A 19925-nucleotide genomic window follows, 5' to 3' on the forward strand; every position below is an offset into this window, starting at 1 on the left:
TATTCCACATCTTTTGTCAGTTTTGTATTATTTTCCATGTTGAAAAAGCATGTTTATGGAGGAACCCATGAGGAAGGGTAAGGTTAGAACCAAAGATATTTTCTATATTCTGCATATTTTGCTAGTTTTTTTTGTTTACAACAACCGCTCATTTGATTTCTTAAACAAGTATCATTTAATTACATAAGTCAGTCATTAGTCTTAAGCATAAAGAACAATTCACTTTACATTATCACTGATTAGTGTCATAATCATTCATTAGTCACAATTCATGCACTTTACATCATCACTAGTCAGTGTCATAACCATCATCTCAATCGTAGTATATTACATTATCATTTCCCTCTAGTAGATTGGTCAATATCATGACCTTCAAGTTCAGGGTTAGAAATTGGAGATGTTTCATAATCTATTTCGAGACCTTCAAGTACCATTTTTCAGTGTTTTTTTCTTGAATGGTACTTTTAGAGCGTTCTTAAGTCCATTGTATGTATTTGTTAGAAGTATGTGTATGTGTGTGTTGATGCCTAAAGGCATAGTGGTCATTGTACTCTTCTCTCTTTATATAAATACTTAAGTGAGGGGGAGCTATCCTCAACTCACTCTTTCTTTCTCTCATTCTCATCTCCTCTTCTTTTTCTAACATGGTATCAGAACCCTAGGGTTACGATGCCATAGGGACCACATTCGCCTCTCTCTCTCTCTCTCTCTCTCTCTCTCGGATTAACCATCCTTGCCTCTGCTACAAACTCGAGCGAAGCTCCAGATTGAAGGTCGACGATTCCACTCCAAAGCCTTAACCCTAACTCTAACCCTAGCCCTAACCTAACCCCAACCCAAATCCATCATTTCCAAACCCTAACCCTAACCCGTGAGCAATACCGTAAATAGTACTGTGAACAGATAGTACCGTGAACAGTACCCATGAACAGTGCCATGAAAACAGTATAGTGAACAGTACCGTGAATAGTGCCGGGAACAGTGCCGTGAACAATACCGTGAAGAATACTGTGAATAGTGCTGCCCCCTCCATCATCGCCTATTTTCTATTCCTTCGCAGCTTTTTCTATTTTCCTAGTGCCCTAATGCACTAGACTGCCATTCTATTTTGACGTGTAGTCTTGTGCCTCCTTCCATTATATGTCTTCTCCGTAGCCGCAATATGTCTTTTGGGCACTTCGAAGCTCCTTTTCCTCTCGTTGTTTACTTCCCCTTTCCTTATTTTTCCTACCCTTTCTCTTCCTATCAAAGGTGCACACCACGTGTTTTCTGAAATGTCTGAGTGAGCTATTGTGCCTCCGCCTTCATCTCCTAAACTCTCCTCTCCTCATGGCTAGTGTCCTATGTTTTCCTATGCTTTGTCTCTTCGTCGGAGCTACGGTATTATGGCCGGGCACGTCGTCTGACTCTCCACTTCTCTCTTGTTTATCCTCTACCGTAGTGTGCTTGAGGGTATCGTTATATTTCTATCATCATGGATCCTCATCTTAGATCCCCTCGTACTATCAGATCGACTTCTCCGCCTTCGGCTCCCTTTCCGCTGCTGACTCTTGCCCCCTTGATTGGGGCTTCTATTCTTGGTACGTATATTGGGGATGGATCTTTTGGCCGTGGTGGTGGTTTTCTTTCCCCCTCCACTGGCCAATCCTTATCTCCCGCACTAACTATGATGAGTTTTTGCGCCTGCGTACCTATCGCCATTCAAATATTGCCCCTTTTGCACAACCCAATAGTCCCCCTGCTTCACTGCTTACTACCTCTGGTTCTTGGATTATTGATTCCGGGGCGTCCAACCATATAACGGGTAACCCTGAGATTGGATTCTCATCATCTTCCCTAGCTGATTTGTATTTAGACAATAAAGCTGATATCCACATTGCTAACAACCTACGAAGCACGGGTACTCTCTCGGGGGTCCCGTACCCGTACCCCACACGTATGGGGTGCGGGTACGCTCGGGTATGTCCCGGGTACGCACCCCAGAAATGTTTTTAAAAAAAAGAAACTTTTGTGATTCGGGTGCGTGTCGGGTGCGTTGGGGGTGCGCACCCGACGCACCTGACACGTTTTAAAAAAAAAACTTTAAGTAAAAGGGGTGTGTGTGGAGTAAAAGGGGGGGGGGTTTAAAACTTTTAAAAAAGTATAAATGCACGGTTTGGGTTTTTTAAAAACCCTAACATATCTCTCTCTCTCTCTCTCTCTCCCTCTCCCTCCGGCTCTCCCTCCGGCCCCGACGGCTCCCTCTCCCTCCGGCCCCTCCGGCCCCTCCGGCCCTCTCTCCCTCCGGCTCTCCCTCCGGCTCCGTCTCCGTCTCCCTCCGGCTCTCCCGACGGTTCCCTCTCCCTCCGGCTCCGGCTCCCTCTCCCTCCGGCTCTCCCGACGGTTCCCTCTCCCTCCGGCTCTCCCTCCGACGGAACCTCCGGTATTTCTCTCTCTCTCTCTCTCTCCCTCTCTACTGCTCTCTCTCTCTCTCTCCCTCTCTTCTGCTCTCTCTCTCTCTCTCTCTCTCTCTCCCTCTCTACTGCTCTCTCTCTCTCTCTCTCTCCCTCTCTACTGCTCTCTCTCTCTCTCTCTATTCCTCCCATTTTTATTTTCTTTTTCCTTCCTCAGATTATGGCAACCGATTGTGTTCCCCAAACCTATTTCCTCAGATTAATAGGTTTAGGGCTGACAATCAGTTGTCATAATCTCCAAACTTAGGCCCTTTTCGTTTGAGATTTTGCCAACTGATTGTTTTTAAATTTTAATCAAACCTATTTAGGGCTGACAATCAGTTGTCATAATCTCCAAATAGGTTTTGGGCTTTTTCCCTTTTGGGAGCACAATCGGTTGTCAAAATCTGAAACGAACAGGGCCTTAAATCTGTATATCTCTGTCTCTCTCTCTTTTTTTGGGGATTTTGTGAATCTGTTTTTTTTTGGGATTTTGTGAATCGATTTTGAGTCCAAAAACAGATTATTGGGCCCTCTTTCTTTTGGATTTTGAGGATAGATTGTGAGTCCAAAGCAGATTTTTGGACTCAAAGTCTGTTGAATCTAATTTTGAGTCCAAGAATCAGCTTCGGACTCACAATCTGTTCTCAAAATCCAAATCTGATTTTTGGGTGCAATACATGTTGGCTGTTGAGAGTCCAAAACTGAGTTTTGGGTGCAATACCTGTTGGCTGTTGAGAGTCCAAAACTGATTTTTGGGTGCAATACCTATTGGCTGTTGGTTGTTGGCTGTTGGCTGTTGAGAGTCCAAAACTGATTTTTGGGTGCAATACCTGTTGGCTGTTGAGAGTCCAAAACAGATTTTTGGGTGGAATACCTGTTGGCTGTTGAGAGTTCAAAACTTATTTTTGGGTGCAAATACCTGTTGTCTGTTACTCTGTTGAGAGTCCAAAACTGATTTTTGGATGCAATACGCCAGTACCTGTTGAGACTTAAGACTTGAGAGTCTAAAATTGCTTCATTATAAATTTATAATTGCATTGCATTGGATTGCCATTTGCCATTTGCCATTTGCCATTTGCCACTTGCCTTTTGAATTTACATGGGTATGTTTGGTTGTGTAATGTGTATACAATTGTTTAATTTACATGGGTATGTTTGGTTGTGTATACAAATTTACAATTGGTGTTGCCTTGTAACCTTGTTTGTTTCAATTTGTGTAATTGAGAATTAGAGTCCCTTGTTTTGTTGGGTTGCAACGTTGCGTACTAAAATTGTTTTTGTTGTTTAATAGATTTTAGAATGTCTTCATCCGGTGCTAGTAGCGCCACCCAAACCGCACATACGTCTTCTACTGATGAAGATTTGTCGAAGCCTTTATGGAAGCATGTCTCTAGATTTGATAAAGATCCTAAGGGTGGAGGGAATGTGAGGTGGCAATGCAATTTTTGCAGTAAGAGCTTCAGTAGCTCCTACACAAGGGTTAGGGCGCACTTGTTGAAGATAGCGGGACAAGGAATCGGACCATGTTCTAAAGTGAAAGCAAGTGATCTACTTGCAATGCAAAGGTTTGAGGAAGAATGCAAAGAGATTATGAAGCAAAATGCTCCCAAGAAAGTGCCATTGCCGCCATCGTCGAGTACTGGATCATTGGGTTGCACAAGTATGTTTGTGGCTCCAAGTTATGATTTGAAGAAGAGAAAGACAAGTGGAAATGTGAGTGCACTTGAAAAAGCTTTCAACATGGCGGCCCGTGATCAACTACATGCCGAGATTGCTAGGATGTTTTACTCCGGTGGCTTGCCCTTTCACCTAGCAAGAAACCCATACTATGCTAGTTCCTACACTTTTGCCGCCAACAATGCACTTTCGGGGTATTTGCCTCCGGGGTACAACTTGCTTAGGACAACTCTACTTCAAAGAGAGAGGGCTAATATTGATAGGTTGTTGCAACCTATTAGAGACACGTGGAGGGAGAAAGGCGTAAGCATTGTTAGTGATGGATGGAGCGACTCACAGAGGAGGCCTCTCATTAACTTCATGGCGGTATCGGAAGGTAGAGCTATGTTTCTTAAGGCGATAGATTGTTCGGGGGAGACAAAAGACAAGCATTTCATTGCTAACTTATTGAAGGAAGTCATTAATGAGGTTGGACATGATAAGGTTGTCCAGGTAGTTACCGATAATGCTCCAAATTGCAAGGCGGCCGGACAACTTGTTGAAGCTCAATTTCCTTCCATATTTTGGACCCCGTGTGTGGTGCACACACTCAATCTTGCTTTGAAGAACATTTGTGCGGCAAAGAATGTGGAAGTAAATCAAATTGTCTATGGAGAATGTAGTTGGATCTCGGATATTGCGGGAGATGTCATGCTAGTGAAGAATTTCATCATGAATCATTCGATGAGATTGGCCATATTCAACGACTTCAATAGTTTGAAATTGCTTTCCGTTGCCGAGACTCGCTTTGCGAGTGTTATTGTGATGCTTAAGCGATTTAAACTCTTAAAGCAAGGTCTACAATCGATGGTGATTAGTGACAAATGGAATTGCTATCGAGATGATGATGTAGGAAAAGCAAAGTTTGTGAAAGAGAAGGTGTTGGATGACATTTGGTGGGATTCTATCGATTACATACTCTCTTTTACATCTCCTATGTATGACATGCTAAGAGAGTGTGACACGGATAAGCCTTGTCTTCATTTGGTTTATGATATGTGGGACACGATGATTGAGAAAGTGAAGACGGCAATCTATAGGAAGGAAGCAAAGAGAAAAGAAGAAGAGTCTAGCTTTTATGAAGTGGTGCAAGAAATTCTTTTTGATCGTTGGAACAAGAGCAACACTTCGCTTCATTGCTTGGCTCATTCATTGAATCCAAGGTTAGGTGACTTCAAATTTTATTTAGATTAATAGTTATGTTCATTGTGAACTTTATTTCCTACTTTTAACATGAAACTAAATTATTTTTTCTATTCTTGAAGGTATTACAGCGAAGAATGGCTTAGTGCCGGTTCAAATCGTGTTCCTCCACATAAGGATACAGAGATTTATGCAGAGAGGGTAAAGTGCCTCAAAAGGTACTTTCCCAATTCAGCAGATCGCACGAAGGCTAATGTGGAGTTTGCCCACTTCTCTATGAAGTCTGGATTATTCAATGACGTTGATTCTATCAATGACCGAGCTACTTTAGAGCCTCATGATTGGTGGGCTGTCCACAGTACGTGTGCTCCTATGCTTCAAAGCTCTTTGAAGCTTCTTATGCAGCCTTCGTCTTCATCTTGTGCCGAGAGGAATTGGAGCACTTACTCCTTTGTGCATTCTTTGAGAAGGAACAAGATAACTCCACAACGGGCTCAGGACTTGGTTTTTGTTCATAGTAATCCCCGTCTTCTATCAAGACGATCTCCACAGTATGCACAGGGAGAGACGAGGATGTGGGACATAGGTGGAGATTCATTTGACTCTTTTGAGGATGTTGGGGTGCTTGAAGTTGCTAGCCTTTCACTCGATGAGCCGGATTTGGAAGCCGTTGTTTTTACCGATGATGTAGATGATGATATTAGAGATGAGGCGACGGACATTGTATCTAATGAATGATGCGATCGTAACATTTTGTACTTAAAGTTGGAACTTATGAAATATGGAGTAATATTAGATTTTGCTATTTTGCTGATGTTAATTGTAATTTGATTGTTCTTTAATTGTTTTTAATTTTTATAAATATATAATAAAATAATAAAAAATATTATTATATTTAACGTACCTGAACGTACCCGCACCCGGGTTTTTTTGGAAAATCACGTACCCGCGTACCCGTGTCGTGTCGTACCCGTACCCCGCACCCGTACCCGTGCTTCTCAGCTAACAACCCAGTGTTTCATGAGCGTACCACACAGAGGTGGACAACCATTTCACACGTCACAGCATCCAACAGGGTGAGATATGCACTACTTTCACCCGGCTAGCAGATTAGCTGGATGATACCTTCACCAAACGCTTGAGCAAAGCTAAATTAAGTGATATTTGTAACAACCTAGGAATGCATAATATATGCATTCCAGCTTGAGGGGGAGTGTTAGAATAATGTGTATGTGTGTGTTGATGCCTAAGGGCATAGTTGTCATTGTACTCTTCTCTCTTTATATAAATACACAAGTGAGGGGGAGCTATCCTTAACTCACTCTTGCTATCCTTAACTCACTCTTTCTTTTTTTCATTCTCATCTCCTCTTCTTCTTCTAACAGTATTCTTTGTAAGCATTGCTAAAGAGACATCTTCTTTTAATTGTTGTAGCCCGTCATTCTTCTTGACCAACTCTTCCTTCACCTGTGGTAGTTCATATGCCACCTATAATATTTGTTGTTTACCGGAAGACTTACAACTTCTTAATTTCATTCCTAAAAAAGAGCATTAATAAAAACTTATTATATGCCATTCAAAGAAAAAATATTATACAATCATTTTGACCGACATAGAATCATGTTTGCTAATATACAGGAAATGATGATACTGAAGAACTAAGATAATCTGAATGGCCTATAGGGATTTGATGAATGTTGGCTACTTGTTCTTGGCCAGATTTGCAATCAAACCATCCAATTATTGAAAATTCAGACAAGAAAATAATCTATCAGAAAATGGGGCTTAGAAGTGTGCAATAGTGTGTAGAGAAGAAACAAAACAACAGAGAGAGGGAGAAAAGAAAATGGGGTTTGGGGGCTTAGAAGTAGGAATCTTCCTCATGGGTGCTGCCCCTCCGCTAGAACCACGATTCAACGCTCCTTATGAAGGAAACCGCTCCCATGGCGGCTCCCGAAGAGACGGAAACCGCTCCCATGATGCTCCCAACCTGTTCTTGTTACTCTATTAGTCCCGCCATAACCAACTTCCTTGCATCAAACTCCTCCATCTCTTCAAAGTACTTGATTGGAGCAAGCACAAAGGCGTCTTCAGAAGGTAAAGGAAAGAGGGCAAGAAAATGAACATGATTAGAAATGACTACGTTTTGATGAACTTCGAAGAGATGGAGGAGTTTGAAAGATAGAAATGAAGATGATTTGAAATTACTATTTTTTTGATGTACTTGAATTTTGAAAAACATATAAATAAAATATTGCATAAATGCTCCCATGACGCTCCCAACCTTAGACTCTTCTAGACCCATGCTTCTCCCCCTTGTCCCCGCACCCGCTTCTTGCTTCTAAGTTGGGGGACTTAAAAAGGGTGTTTGTCTTTTCTCACATATGGTGATCCTTACTGGTTAAAATTTTCAAAATTGACCTTGTTTGCTCATTTTAGCAACTTGTTGTATTTAGTTGGTATAAAATCTTTATTATTATTTGGCTACTGACGGCGCAACCATGGTTTGATAACGGGCCGAAGTCACCTTTCTTATATGCTTTAAGCAACTGGTTACAGTTCCCTAAAAGCTCTCTGCAGCCTTTGACAACTACTTAAAGCATACTAGGCAAGGTGATTTTGGCTATCATTAAAACATGGCGGTACTACTACTACTATTATTATCATTATCATCATTATTATCATCATCATCACCACCACCACCACCACCACCACCACCATCATCAAAGGAATTGATATTTGTATTCCAAAAACTACAGTTGTTGGAAATGCCTTGGGTGGGTGGAAAACTTGTTTCCCCGAAATGTGTTTCAAGAAAATTTACGTAACTTGAAAAAAATTGGGGTAACATTTCCGAAATGCATGGTAAACATGTGAGAAACACGTGAGAAACAAATGATAAACTTGTGTCAAACATTTGTGAAACACATAAGAAATACTTGTTACCAAGGTGAAAAATGAATTCAGGAAGCAAAAGCTAGAAACACGAGGAAGAAAATAGAGGGGAAACGAGAAACGGGGAAGCAATTGAAAATCATATGATAAACGCATTAGAAACGTTTCAGAAATGATAAGGGAAACACATGAAATACAATGGAAACACAAGATAAATATGTGAGAGGAATGTACTTAACTTTTTCATAATGTTTTCTAAATTCCTTAAATATTTTATATTTGAACATGTTTTCTATTATTTCTAATTTTTATTACTATATACTATTGTTTTCTTTTTAATATGTATTCCACAAATTTTTTTGGTGTGATTTCTGCAAAACATTTTTTGTACATTTTACACATGTTTCACGTATGTTTTCCATGTGTGTTCTTTTTGAATGGCATGTTTTCCATGTGTTTCTCTTACGCTTCTCCATAGTTGCCGGAAACTCATTGGGGAAGTGGGAAAAACGTGTTTCGGAAATAAATCCGAAACATGAAAAAAATGGGGAAATGTTTATGAAACGCTTACATAGGAAACTTATTGATTTGTTTGCTTTCTCAAATGTGGGAGATCATCGGCATTTGAAATGCTGATGATCTTTCGAAGATTCACCCAAACCATGCTTGGTTGCCCAAACTCCCTCTGACCGCCAAACCTCCTCCCGACATCATTATTACCCTTTTCCCTACGTGGCGCCTATGTGGCGGCAATGTTCCCTCTAATCTTTTTTTTTGAAAGATGACATATTTTCATTGATACTATAAAATTACAATGAGGACCAGGAGTCCCACCTGGCAATACATAGCATTAAATAAAATTGGCCAGGGCATACCCTGAGACAGAAAGGCTGGATAGAACATATCGAATGTCTTGCTTACAGTCCTTACAAAAGGAAGCTTACCCCAACCATGCAGAGACAACCACCTTATCTTACAGTCTTTTCACCCTTCATCCAGCGCCTTCCTCCACGAGCAACCACCAAAATTTCAGGGATTCATCCAAGACTCAAAACCATCCCAACCCCACCGAGATTAACTAAGAGGAGCATTTCCAAAGCTCGTCCAGAAGACTTTGGAGGTGGGAAGTCGGCAAACCCATAACAACCGCTTCCGGATTTCTTTCCAAGAAGCCAGGGCTTGATCGAGTCGCAATTTCTTCCTCCAGATAAGAAATAGCCACCTCCCTCGAAAGCTCCCATAATCTCCTCCGGCGGCTCCTATCTTCTGGTAAATTTCCAGAGATCCCTTGAAATGAGGGGGCATTGGTGGAGGCTATCCTTTCATCATAAGTCATACTTCTCATCTCATGAAGGATTTTGTCCAGCACCATAATCTCCATGAGCAACTTCCTCCTGCATCCCCCTGGACATGAAGATAATTCCTGTTGCAAGAGATATTGTTCTTCCATCTTATGAAGGATGCCCATAAAACCTTTTTTTTTTTAATGGAGATGCCCATAAAACCTTACCAGTTCTAATCAGTTAAAGTTGTAAGTTAAGTCACCGCCATAAGATCCCTGTCCTGAACCCAGGTGTTCCGAAAGTCTTTTACAGATACTAATTATTTCTTAAACGAGCCATCCCATCCAAGGGACCCTGCTCACCTGCCCAAGGTGAAATTTGACAGTTGCGTAGGTCTGAGATTTGACGGTCGCTTACATGTTCCCTCCTCTAATCTTCTCCCCATCTTTCACCATTTTGGTGAAATTTGTGGGGAAGATTAGAAGCTTCATGTCTTATCCCCTTTTCTTCCTTTTCTCTCTCTTACACTCTCTATTTTGGTAATGACACCCCCACATCTTCCGCTAATCTTCTCATGGATTGCCGCACAACCAAACAATACTTACCAATATTCCACTATTCTTCTCCCCATCTTCTATGCTTGTCTTCTTCCCTTTGATTTCTTCTTCAACTAATCTCCCAGACAAATTCAAGCAACCAAACAAAGCATATGTGAAACATGTGAAAAATGTATTGGAAACACATGAAAAATGTATGTAAATGTTTTGCAGAAATCACACCAAAAAATTGTGGAATACATAATGTAAGAGCTTGGATGATGTAAGAGCCTCGACCATGATCTTGGCCTCTTCCATGTCCAGAGTGGAAGGGCCGGTAGTACGTAATGCATCAAAGCTATCATGCAAAAATATGTGTAGAGCTAAGTGCTTAATTGATGCCTTACTGGAAACTTGAAATCCATCATATTGCAGAACAAGAACTCTCAACTTAGTGAAAGGAAGGAATTTTTTGTATCATGAGAGATGTAGTGAAGATTTGATAGTCATCTCCGAGACCATTTAGTGTTCCCGACCTTGTCACGATCTGCGCCTTATGGCAGCGATATGATAAAAAATATCAATTCATGGGTTGAGAGCACTTCTCTTACTGATAATTAGTTTCACCTAAAGTTGCATTTTATGGGCTTCAGATTTGCTTAGTAAGAATCGTCAAGAGCTTTATGGAGATCCCTGCCATAGGTAGGGGTGCAACTCAGGTGGGGTTCAACCTGAAAAAAAAAGTCGGGTCGGGTTGAGTTCAGGTCGGGTTTGGGTTGAGTTTTCCCAACCCGGGTTGAGTTCGGGTCGGGGTCAGGTTCGGTTCGGTTCGGGTTGAGGATTTGGGCAACCCGACCCGAGTGAAACCCGACATTTTTTATGATTTTTTTTGTAAGCTTAAAAACTCGGGTCGGGTCGGGTTGGAAAAAAGGGTTCCTCGGGTCGGGTCGGGTTGGCCTCAACCCAACCCAACCCGGCCCAAGTTGCACCCCTAACCATAGGTGATGTCTAAGACCTGTACACAGACCTGAGAGAGTAGAATTTATCCAGGCAATGATAAATTGGTCCTTAGTATGATAGATTTCACAATCTAAGTTCTCATAATGAGGCGCTTTGACTTCAACAATGCTGTCGCCTCCTCCCTTCTTCACATGTTCATCTTGAGGATGGTTAGACCTTCATGAAGATTCAAAATGCCTTGAGTGTGAGTAAGGAGAATAGGGGTCCGTGTGTGTGTGTGTGTGTGTGTGTGTGTGTGTGTGAGAGAGAGAGAGAGAGAGAGAGAGAGAGAGAGAGAGAGAGAGAGAGAGAGAGAGAGAGTTACATGGATTAGGATTAACAATAAGGTTAGCGGCAGAAGAGAGTGCATGGAAGGTGCGGGTAGGGTTCACATATTGTTCACAATGTATGAAAGCTTTGATCTCATGTTAAAGAGTTGGTACATTAAGCTATGCTCTTGGAATTGAAGTTGATGGAACAAAGTTGATTTAGCATAAGTTTTCTTTAAATATGTTGCTCAAGAGTGGGTGTGTAAAACAAGAACTCTCTCTCTCTCTCTCTCTCTCTCTCTCTCTCTCTCTCTCTCTCTCTCTCTCTCTCTCTCTCTCTCTCTCTCTCTCTCCAAACACACACACCATTATAGGTCCACCTTCATAATGCTGTGATTTAGGCTTTGCAACACGGGCATAAGCTTATATCTCCCCTTAAAGTATTCACTTTTAGATAGAAAAGGAACAACAAGCAACTGAAAAATATATAAGATTCAGAGACAAATAGTTTGTTCCTAGATGCTAAATGGAGATACGACTCGATATTTTCCAAAATGTAGGACACAGATATGATTATTCCTTACTATGAGATACGTACAAGACCTATATAAATAAATACCATAAAACGTAGCTAGATTTAACTTGGACAATGTGATTAATAATTAATTTAAAATAGAATCTGAAAGACACGTACTTGGTTATATTTGTAAATATGTGACGCTAACAAGCAAGTATGATTGTTAATTTGAGGATGGTAGAGTGAGTTCTTGTTGGGGGTAAGATTTTGATTAGGTAATGGAGAGGGAATTAGGTCTTAGGTTGGTCTTTGGTTAGGGGGTGTTTGTTATGCCATGCTCTCTCGGACCTCTTTAACCTTGTTAGAGTTAAGGATTGGGAGGTAAGGATTTTCAAGTGTTTTGATAGAGTTGGTGAGGGTAGTACGAAGCTAGGTTTTTCATTCATTTGCGACCGTAAATCCCTACCAAGTTGAAGGGGTTATAAGACAGCTGTGAGGCCAGCCATGCTGTACGGCTCAAAATGTTGGGCCACCAGGAAGTAGCATGTGCATAAGATGAGTGTAGCGGAGATGCGAATGCTTAGATGGATGTGCGGCTACACAAGGTTAGATAGAATTAAAAATTAAGACATTCGTAAAAAGGTGAGGGTGGCACCAATTGAGGAGAAGATGAGAGAGCATCGCTTAAGATGGTTTGGCCATATCCAACGTATGCCTTTGGATGCTCCAGTAAGAAGAAACGACTCGTGCCACATTGATGGAGTAAAAAGAGGTAGGGGCAGACTGAAAACAACTTGGGTAGAAACAATGAGGAAAGACTTGATGGCTAGGAACATAACAGAGAACATGACCTTGGATAGGAGAGAATGGAAGAAAATAATCCATGTAGATGAACCCAACTAGTGACAGGATTACACTTAGACAATTTGAGCGGGGTGTAGATGAACCCAACTAGTGACAGGATTAGACTTTAGTGAATTTGAGCCAGGTAGATTCTTTCACCTTCTTCATGAAAATGAAGGATTCATTAGCCGACCCCAACTAATTTGGGACAAAGGCTTAGTTCAGTTGAGTAGAGTAGATTCGTTAGAGGCTGATATTCATGCTCTTCATTTTGGTCTTTGTATTTTCACGAGTCAGATGGAAGGGAAATTGGAGGTGGAATTTATTCTTCATATATTATTTCGTAGGCCAAAGGTTATAGCAATGGGCCAGAGATTTTCTTAGATTCATTGACTATATTGATGAGATGATTAGAGAATCAAGGATTGTCTTTTTATCCCAGAGTGTTAACAAGTCAGCAAATCGGCTAGCCAAATCAGTATTGGTGGCAAAGGTGTGTTTAGATTCCCGCTTTACACTCTTTCTTTCTCTCTCTGCACTATTTCTTGTGTTCCTCCTTTGTTTTTGTTTTTTTTTCTTCTGATGTTTATGCCTAACTGATTGAATTCAAGATGCAGACCTAGGGTGTTTGTGCTTCTTTGCTTGGGGCTACCGAGATACATTAGATTGTAGCAAAGGTACTTTTCCATTTCACTATACTTTTTCCTTCTTTTTGCATTTTCTCAGATACATTAGATTTTAGCAAAGGTACAAAATGCTTAGATAAGCTGCTGTCCATTACTGATCCCCCCCCCCCAAAAAAAATAAAAAATAATAATAAGGGAATTGCTAGTGTCCATCGCAAAAGGCATTTCACGGCTGGTCTGTCGCATTTCAGGCCACCCACCTCGTGAATGGAGACAAAAGCTGTTGTCTTGATTCACGAGGTGGCTGGTCTGACATGCGACAGACCAGCTGCGAAATGCCTTTTGCGATGGACCCTAGCAAATCCCTAATAATTGTTTTTCAAAATTGACAATTTCATTGATACTATGAAAATTACATTGGGGACCAACTATCCCTACTTGCATTACATAGAATCAATTAAGGGTGGCTAGGAGCATGCTCCTAGACCAGTAAAAAAACCAAAGAATGATCTTCTGGGTCAACCATCACAACGAGTTCTACACTTCCGTGCGTTGCCACCCGGATGAATACCTATTTCGCTTTCCTTTCGAGTTCTTCATCTACGACCGCAGCTAAAATGCCTCACCATTCTCCCTTCCTTTCCTTTACGTTGCATAATGATCTCATTTGAAGGTGCCATATTGTGAAGCTGGCACAACATAAGATAATACCGGGCTTGGGCATACCCATGATAATAATAATAATAAATCTACGAACTCCGACCAATTAAGGTTAAAAACCTAAAGGAAAGCCTACAATTGCACCCATCCACAAAGTACCTCGGATGTGTTCATTTCTTTGGTTAGACGTGTCTCAATTGATAATTGGGCGATCGAAATGGGGATAGAAATCCTTTTATAAGCAGTTTCGGGGATTGACTATACTGTTTGGAAGGGGGATAATGTTCACATTTCCTTAATTTGATAATGGCACTCCTTTATTAGTCATAATAATGTCAACATTCCCTCATTCTTGTAATAGCACTCCTTACTTTATTAGTCATCTTATTTATTGGGTGATGGGTATTGATTCTTTTTTTATGAACTATTTAGCATTTAAAAAACCAATTTGAAAGTGAAACAATGTCATGACTTGCTGGATAAAATAGGGGTTGGGATCCCATCTGAGATTTCTAATTAACCAGTTAGGCCATTTGTACTCACGAGAGAATCTATGGTTGCATGAAAATAGAGAGAAGTTACAACCGTGCCTAAAACACTTGCTTCCAACCGGTCCTCTGACTTAATCACTTTTGAAATCGGTCGTTGACGACTTTTGGATTTACAGTTTCAAATGCATTACATGTTAATGACAACCTAATTTATTTACTTAGGTGTGGGAAATCGCCAAGAAGTACATACAGAACTAGAAGTGTCAGAGCAAGATGAAGATCCAAAGAACACTTGTGTTCTCGATCCTGTTGAAGAGGCTCCAGAATTTTCATATGGTAAGAATGATGCTAATAGAGGTGATTGCTGGCTTCTTTATGAAGTATTTATGAACCACCCCGCCCCCCCCATCCTTCTTTTATGTCTCACCCTGCTTTTCAAGTTACTCCAATTTTATAACTAGTGTCGTAGGCGATTTTCAAGGCATGCCACCATTTTCAATATTAATGATGAATTTATCTTTGATTCCTAAGACATTAACACTTCTATCTTCAATTTTTTTGTCCAACTATGTCTGATAATACCTTGGCTCGATTTCTTTGGTGATAATTGTTTCAACCCTTTGCATTCTCAGCCCCTAAACTGGCCATACTTGCTTATCACGATTCCAAAGTTATTTGATAGGTAAGGCTATTATCTTTTAGGACTAACTTGCAATAAATGGTGAATGATTGTCTACCCAAACCTCTGCATTACGATGGGGCCCACCATTTTACACCCATGCAGGGGCTTGGAATACTCTGTGTTGCTAAAAAATAGTTTCAACTGGCAATGCAAAATTTTGGTGAGGCCTTCAGGGATTATCTTTCAAAACAAAGTAAAACAATTTCTAGAAGGCCAATGTTAGACAGCTGATAAATGAACCCAAAGTCATGGGTTTCATGTGGTAGCAAATTATGACTCTATATCTTCTGTACTGAAATCAATCATATTACTCTATATCTTCTGTACTGAAACCAATCAATCATGTTTCAACCCTTTGCAGTCCAGCCTACAACATGTAACCTTATATTTGTGGTTCTAAAATGTTCTCTAGATTTTACATTGTCAACTTTTTTGCTTCTTTTTCTGTTTACTACTGTGATATCTCTGATTTAGAAGGATCCAAGTTTGGGGACTTCATAGTTAACCTTTCTCAGCTGTGCTTCTGCACCATGTTTTGGCAACCATGACATGAATTTTTACATTCATGGAATATTAGTTTACCAAGTGGTAACTGAGGGGGGTAGGAAAGGGAGAGAAATGAGAGGGCAGGAATGAGGAGATGGTCTGAAGTGGTTGAAAATAGGAAAAAATAAACTCTATTCTGAATAGAGTTTTTCTTTTCTTCTTTTTTTTTTCCAGGGAAATCTATAGCAAAGCCTATAAAGTGGACAGTTCAGATCGATCAAGAGCAGTACCCACCGTGCCATATTGGACGATCCGATGCGCCCTACCAAATTATTCCTCTATGGTTTGGATCAACTGACTGTTTGATCCCCATGCACTTCTGCTGCCAGTATTTTTCCTTGAGAAGTACTTGCAGACGCCATGAAACTCTTTCAGCCAAAGGGCTTGGTTTGGATTGTAGGGATGTTCTGGAAAAGTTCCTAAAGAAAAATGTTTCAAATTTTTTTTTTTTTTTTTTACATTAGAAAAAAAATAACTTGAGCCAACCCTATTAAATTTTTATTTAGAGGGATTTCTGTTTACAGTGAGCTATAGACCTATCCTTCTAAATAAGCTATAAACGTATCATTTTCCTCTAAATTGTGGAATTTTCATCGGAAATGTTTTTCTTGATCTGGGTCGGTGATCTTGCATCTCCACCGTCGATCTTGCATCTCCACTGTCGAGATAGGCCATGTGAGGTGGGCCCACTGTTCCTCTTTTTTATTAGTAAAACCCATGACTAGTACTAAAGTTTGCACTGAAACCGGTGCTGTCACTTACAAAATAATGAACAAAGGTCCACTTGAGTCCCAACTTTTCTTTATAAATTTTTTAACCCCACCAGCCTTGAGCAATTTGATAGTAACACAAAAATACCAAAATGCCCGCTATGTAATGCTTTTAAGAATACCAATTCTAACAGTGGTTGCCAATATCAACCCTCATGGCCTTATTGTCTGAATAAGGGTGTCAACGATCCAGTTCGGATCGGATCCACCTATGTCTTAGTCACGATCCATTCAAATTCCTTATATAGGTCAGAATGAATTCGGAGTGTTTTTCGAATCCTACTCCTGTGTTCTGGGCACAATCCATTTCAAATCCGTCCGTCCATCCGAGTGTCTTATAGGTCCCACCTTCATTGTTCCTGGTTAAAATTCTAAGAAGGGAGCAAGGGTGAGGGTGAGCCATAGTGGCTGGGTGGAGTAGGTTAATGACTCCGGTCAATGGTTAAATCTATGTCAAAATATTGCATTTTTATCGCGGCATTTTGATAAAACGACAAAATCCTGAAAAAATCCCGAGATTTTAAAAAATATATGGATATTTTCATTTTATCATAAAATATTGCGATAATATCACGATATTATCCCGATATTTTTGTTTTATATTTTTTTTCTTACATTTTATACCCGAAAAAATAAAAAAATTTAATGTATCCCGAGATTTTCCCTTGCTGAGAAATTCCCGAGAACATTATTTGTGACATAGGGTTAAGGTAGGAGAAGAGTGCGACTTTAGACTTGTGATTTTTGTAGTCCTTTATCTAACAGATTGGGTGTGTTTGGGATGGGACCAAGACCATGTGGGTCCTTCAATGATATCCGTATTTGTCATAAGAACGGATAGATCAAACGGTCATGATCATATGATCAATGCAACTTAAACCCTGTTCGTTTCAGATTGTGACCGCCGATGGTGAGGTTGGGCCAATAATCGGTTGGGGCCCTGACCATCGGTTATCGATGGTCACAATCTGAAACGAACAGGGTCTTAGTTTATCACCCATCCATGGAAGGGCCCACTGGGTGTAGTTGAATCTTAACCGTTGATTTTACCACAAAATTTGAATATTATTGGGCGTAAGGTTTGGATTATTGGACTGATTTTCGGGGCATAGAGGATCCAAAGCAAGGCCTACCAAGTGGACGATTCGGATTAAACAAAGATGGGACCCACTATTCAACAGGCCCACAGAAGGGACGCCACATTGTATTACAATGCGGTCACGGCCGCCTTATTTTTATCGTTCTTTAGATTTTGTCAAACGGGTAATGCCGTAAATTCCCCATCTCAGACAGGCATTTCCATAACAGGTCCGGATAATTATAGAGGGGTATTTCCGGAATCTTCCCATAAAAATTAAAAAAAAACGGATTCGTCACGTGACGCGCTCCCTTCCGTACCGAGACCCGCCACGTGGGATCTTGACTCTTTAAGAGATTTCGCTCTTATCCATCTACGTGTTCACTTATCTATCCGCCACGTTACTTCTTACGCAACCTTTCAACGGTCCAGATCCCATCAATCGCCCAAGACTTGCTCGACATCTAACGCAACTATTCCTTTATAAATCTCTCTGCCCAAAACCAACTCTTTCCCGATTTTCAGCCCCCCTTGTAACGTAAAATCTCCAAAATCTATGGGCCTTCTAGACAAGCTATGGGACGACACGGTGGCCGGACCCCAGCCGGAAAATGGCCTGAGCAAGCTCAGAAAGTACTCGTCCTTCTCTCCCCGATCAAATTCCGGCAAAGGTCAGTTATCCCTCGTTTGCTAACATGCGCCGGTACTTCGTGTGGCGTACGTTATCTTTGACTTGAGCCTTCTTCTTCTATTTTCATGTCGTGTGATTTTGACAGAAACTGATGGAGGGATCGGGAGATCGTACGGCGAGGATTTATCTGATGAGGGGATTAAGGTGACTCGTAGTATAATGATTATTAAAGCCGCCGGAAATCCGTCGCCGGAGAGTGGTTCTCCGCCGCCTTCTCCGGCCGGATCTACCCCTCCGGTATCTCCTTTTTTCGGTAAGCCGGACTGATTTCACCGATAATGACTGAAACAATAATTATATTTTTGGATGACGAAAATGCCCATCTCTGCACAGTTAAAAAATTAAAAATGTTATCCAGCTTCTTTGGAAGACCAAAAATGACGCGAGGGTATTTTAGTCATTTTGAAAAAAAATTGGATGTCTGTGTCTCAACAACGTAATTTGATCTCCTCCATGCATGGAGGAAAGTTGACTGGAGCCGAGAAACTGAGCCGTTGATCTTAAAATCCAACGGCTCAGTTAGATTGGCAGTCATCTCAGCCGTTGATTTTTATCTTTTTTTTTAGTTCTTCGTTCATTTCCACCCCCCTTTCATTCTGCAAAATTCCGATCAGTAATAAGAACCATTGAAAGAGCTCAAAATAGGGTGGAATGGCCAAAATAAGGGGGTGGTGATTTTAACCCAAAACTATACTAGTTCGAATATGGGTCAGGCTATATGTTGTTACGTAAACAGATGGTGCACAGTAGCAAGACCCAATGTTAATGGTGAATGCATGGAGAAGGTGCTGAGAATTTGATAATGGCACACTTATTTAACTTCTCTAATTGGTTTGTTCACGACGAGCTTAAAGTAAAGAAATGGGTGCAAATATCAGTTTTCTTGCATGGAAGCTTTTACTGATCACTCTAATGGTGTTTCTCAGGAGGGAGGTTTCGAAGGAAGTCCACGTGGCAATCAGGTGGGGCCGGATCAAAGAGCCCTTCTTCTCTTCCTGATGATGTGTGAGATGTAGAGTTTTGGGTGGTAGAAAGAGAAGGAAAGATGTAGTAAGAAAAACAGTTATGAAGGGTTTTTGTTTTTTTTTTTTTTTTTCAGGGTGTTAAAGCTAGTTGGATTTTGGGTGCATTTGCACCCAGTATCAAATTAGTAAGGACACCTAAACTGGCCCAAGAGGTGTCTGTGTGTGAATGTAAGTATGTGTGCAAGTATGTTTGTATTTATGTTTGTTATGTACATAAGTAATGTAAGGTTGTCGTTTGAATTTTGTAAGAGAAGTTGGGTTTTGAGAGCATCTTGGGCATTGTAATGGGTTTCAACTTCGACTGATCTGAACATTCCATCTGATAGGACTTTGTTTTTTACCTCTTCTACCACACTTCCCTAATCTACTATCAAGATGATCCAACGGTAAGATTTCAAAAAATCTCAAAAATATATATACATTATTTGATGTTATAATTGGTTTATTGACTTGATTTTTTAGCCGTAAAACCAAGCCTCTCTCTCTCTCTCTCTCTCTCTCTCTCTCTCTCTCTCTCTCTCTGTGTGTGGCGTCACAGACGTCCGATCTTGATCTGATAATATTGTCAATTAACTCTCTCCTAGCAGGCATCAGAGACATCTGATCTTGATTGATGATTATCAATAGGTGATGGGCCTCATTTACCTAATTAGATGGCAAGTGGATAGTCTCAAAATGATATTAAATTCAACTCATACCAAATTATTCTGGGGTCACGAT

At 40.7% G+C, this 19925-nt stretch overlaps 2 protein-coding genes across 2 annotated transcripts; both read left to right on the forward strand.

The window, feature by feature from the left end:
• The first annotated feature begins 2580 nt into the window (after positions 1 to 2580).
• On the forward strand, positions 2581 to 16160 carry LOC143861548 (uncharacterized). The gene is made up of 4 exons (XM_077372473.1): positions 2581 to 5314; positions 5417 to 13313; positions 14636 to 14749; positions 15816 to 16160. Exons 1-2 carry the CDS (start codon positions 3735 to 3737, stop codon positions 6030 to 6032), a joined length of 2196 nt encoding a protein of 731 aa, XP_077228588.1. The 5' UTR covers positions 2581 to 3734; the 3' UTR covers positions 6033 to 13313; positions 14636 to 14749; positions 15816 to 16160.
• Positions 16161 to 17988: 1828 nt separating this feature from the next.
• Positions 17989 to 19475, forward strand: LOC143883906 (dormancy-associated protein homolog 3-like). The gene is made up of 3 exons (XM_077387234.1): positions 17989 to 18160; positions 18266 to 18433; positions 19107 to 19475. Exons 1-3 carry the CDS (start codon positions 18046 to 18048, stop codon positions 19187 to 19189), a joined length of 366 nt encoding a protein of 121 aa, XP_077243349.1. The 5' UTR covers positions 17989 to 18045; the 3' UTR covers positions 19190 to 19475.
• Positions 19476 to 19925: the final 450 nt, after the last annotated feature.

This window comes from Tasmannia lanceolata, unplaced genomic scaffold (assembly GCF_043159265.1).
Source record: "Tasmannia lanceolata isolate RefF3 unplaced genomic scaffold, GAP_Taslan_0.1 ptg000002l, whole genome shotgun sequence".
Lineage (NCBI taxonomy): Eukaryota > Viridiplantae > Streptophyta > Magnoliopsida > Canellales > Winteraceae > Tasmannia > Tasmannia lanceolata.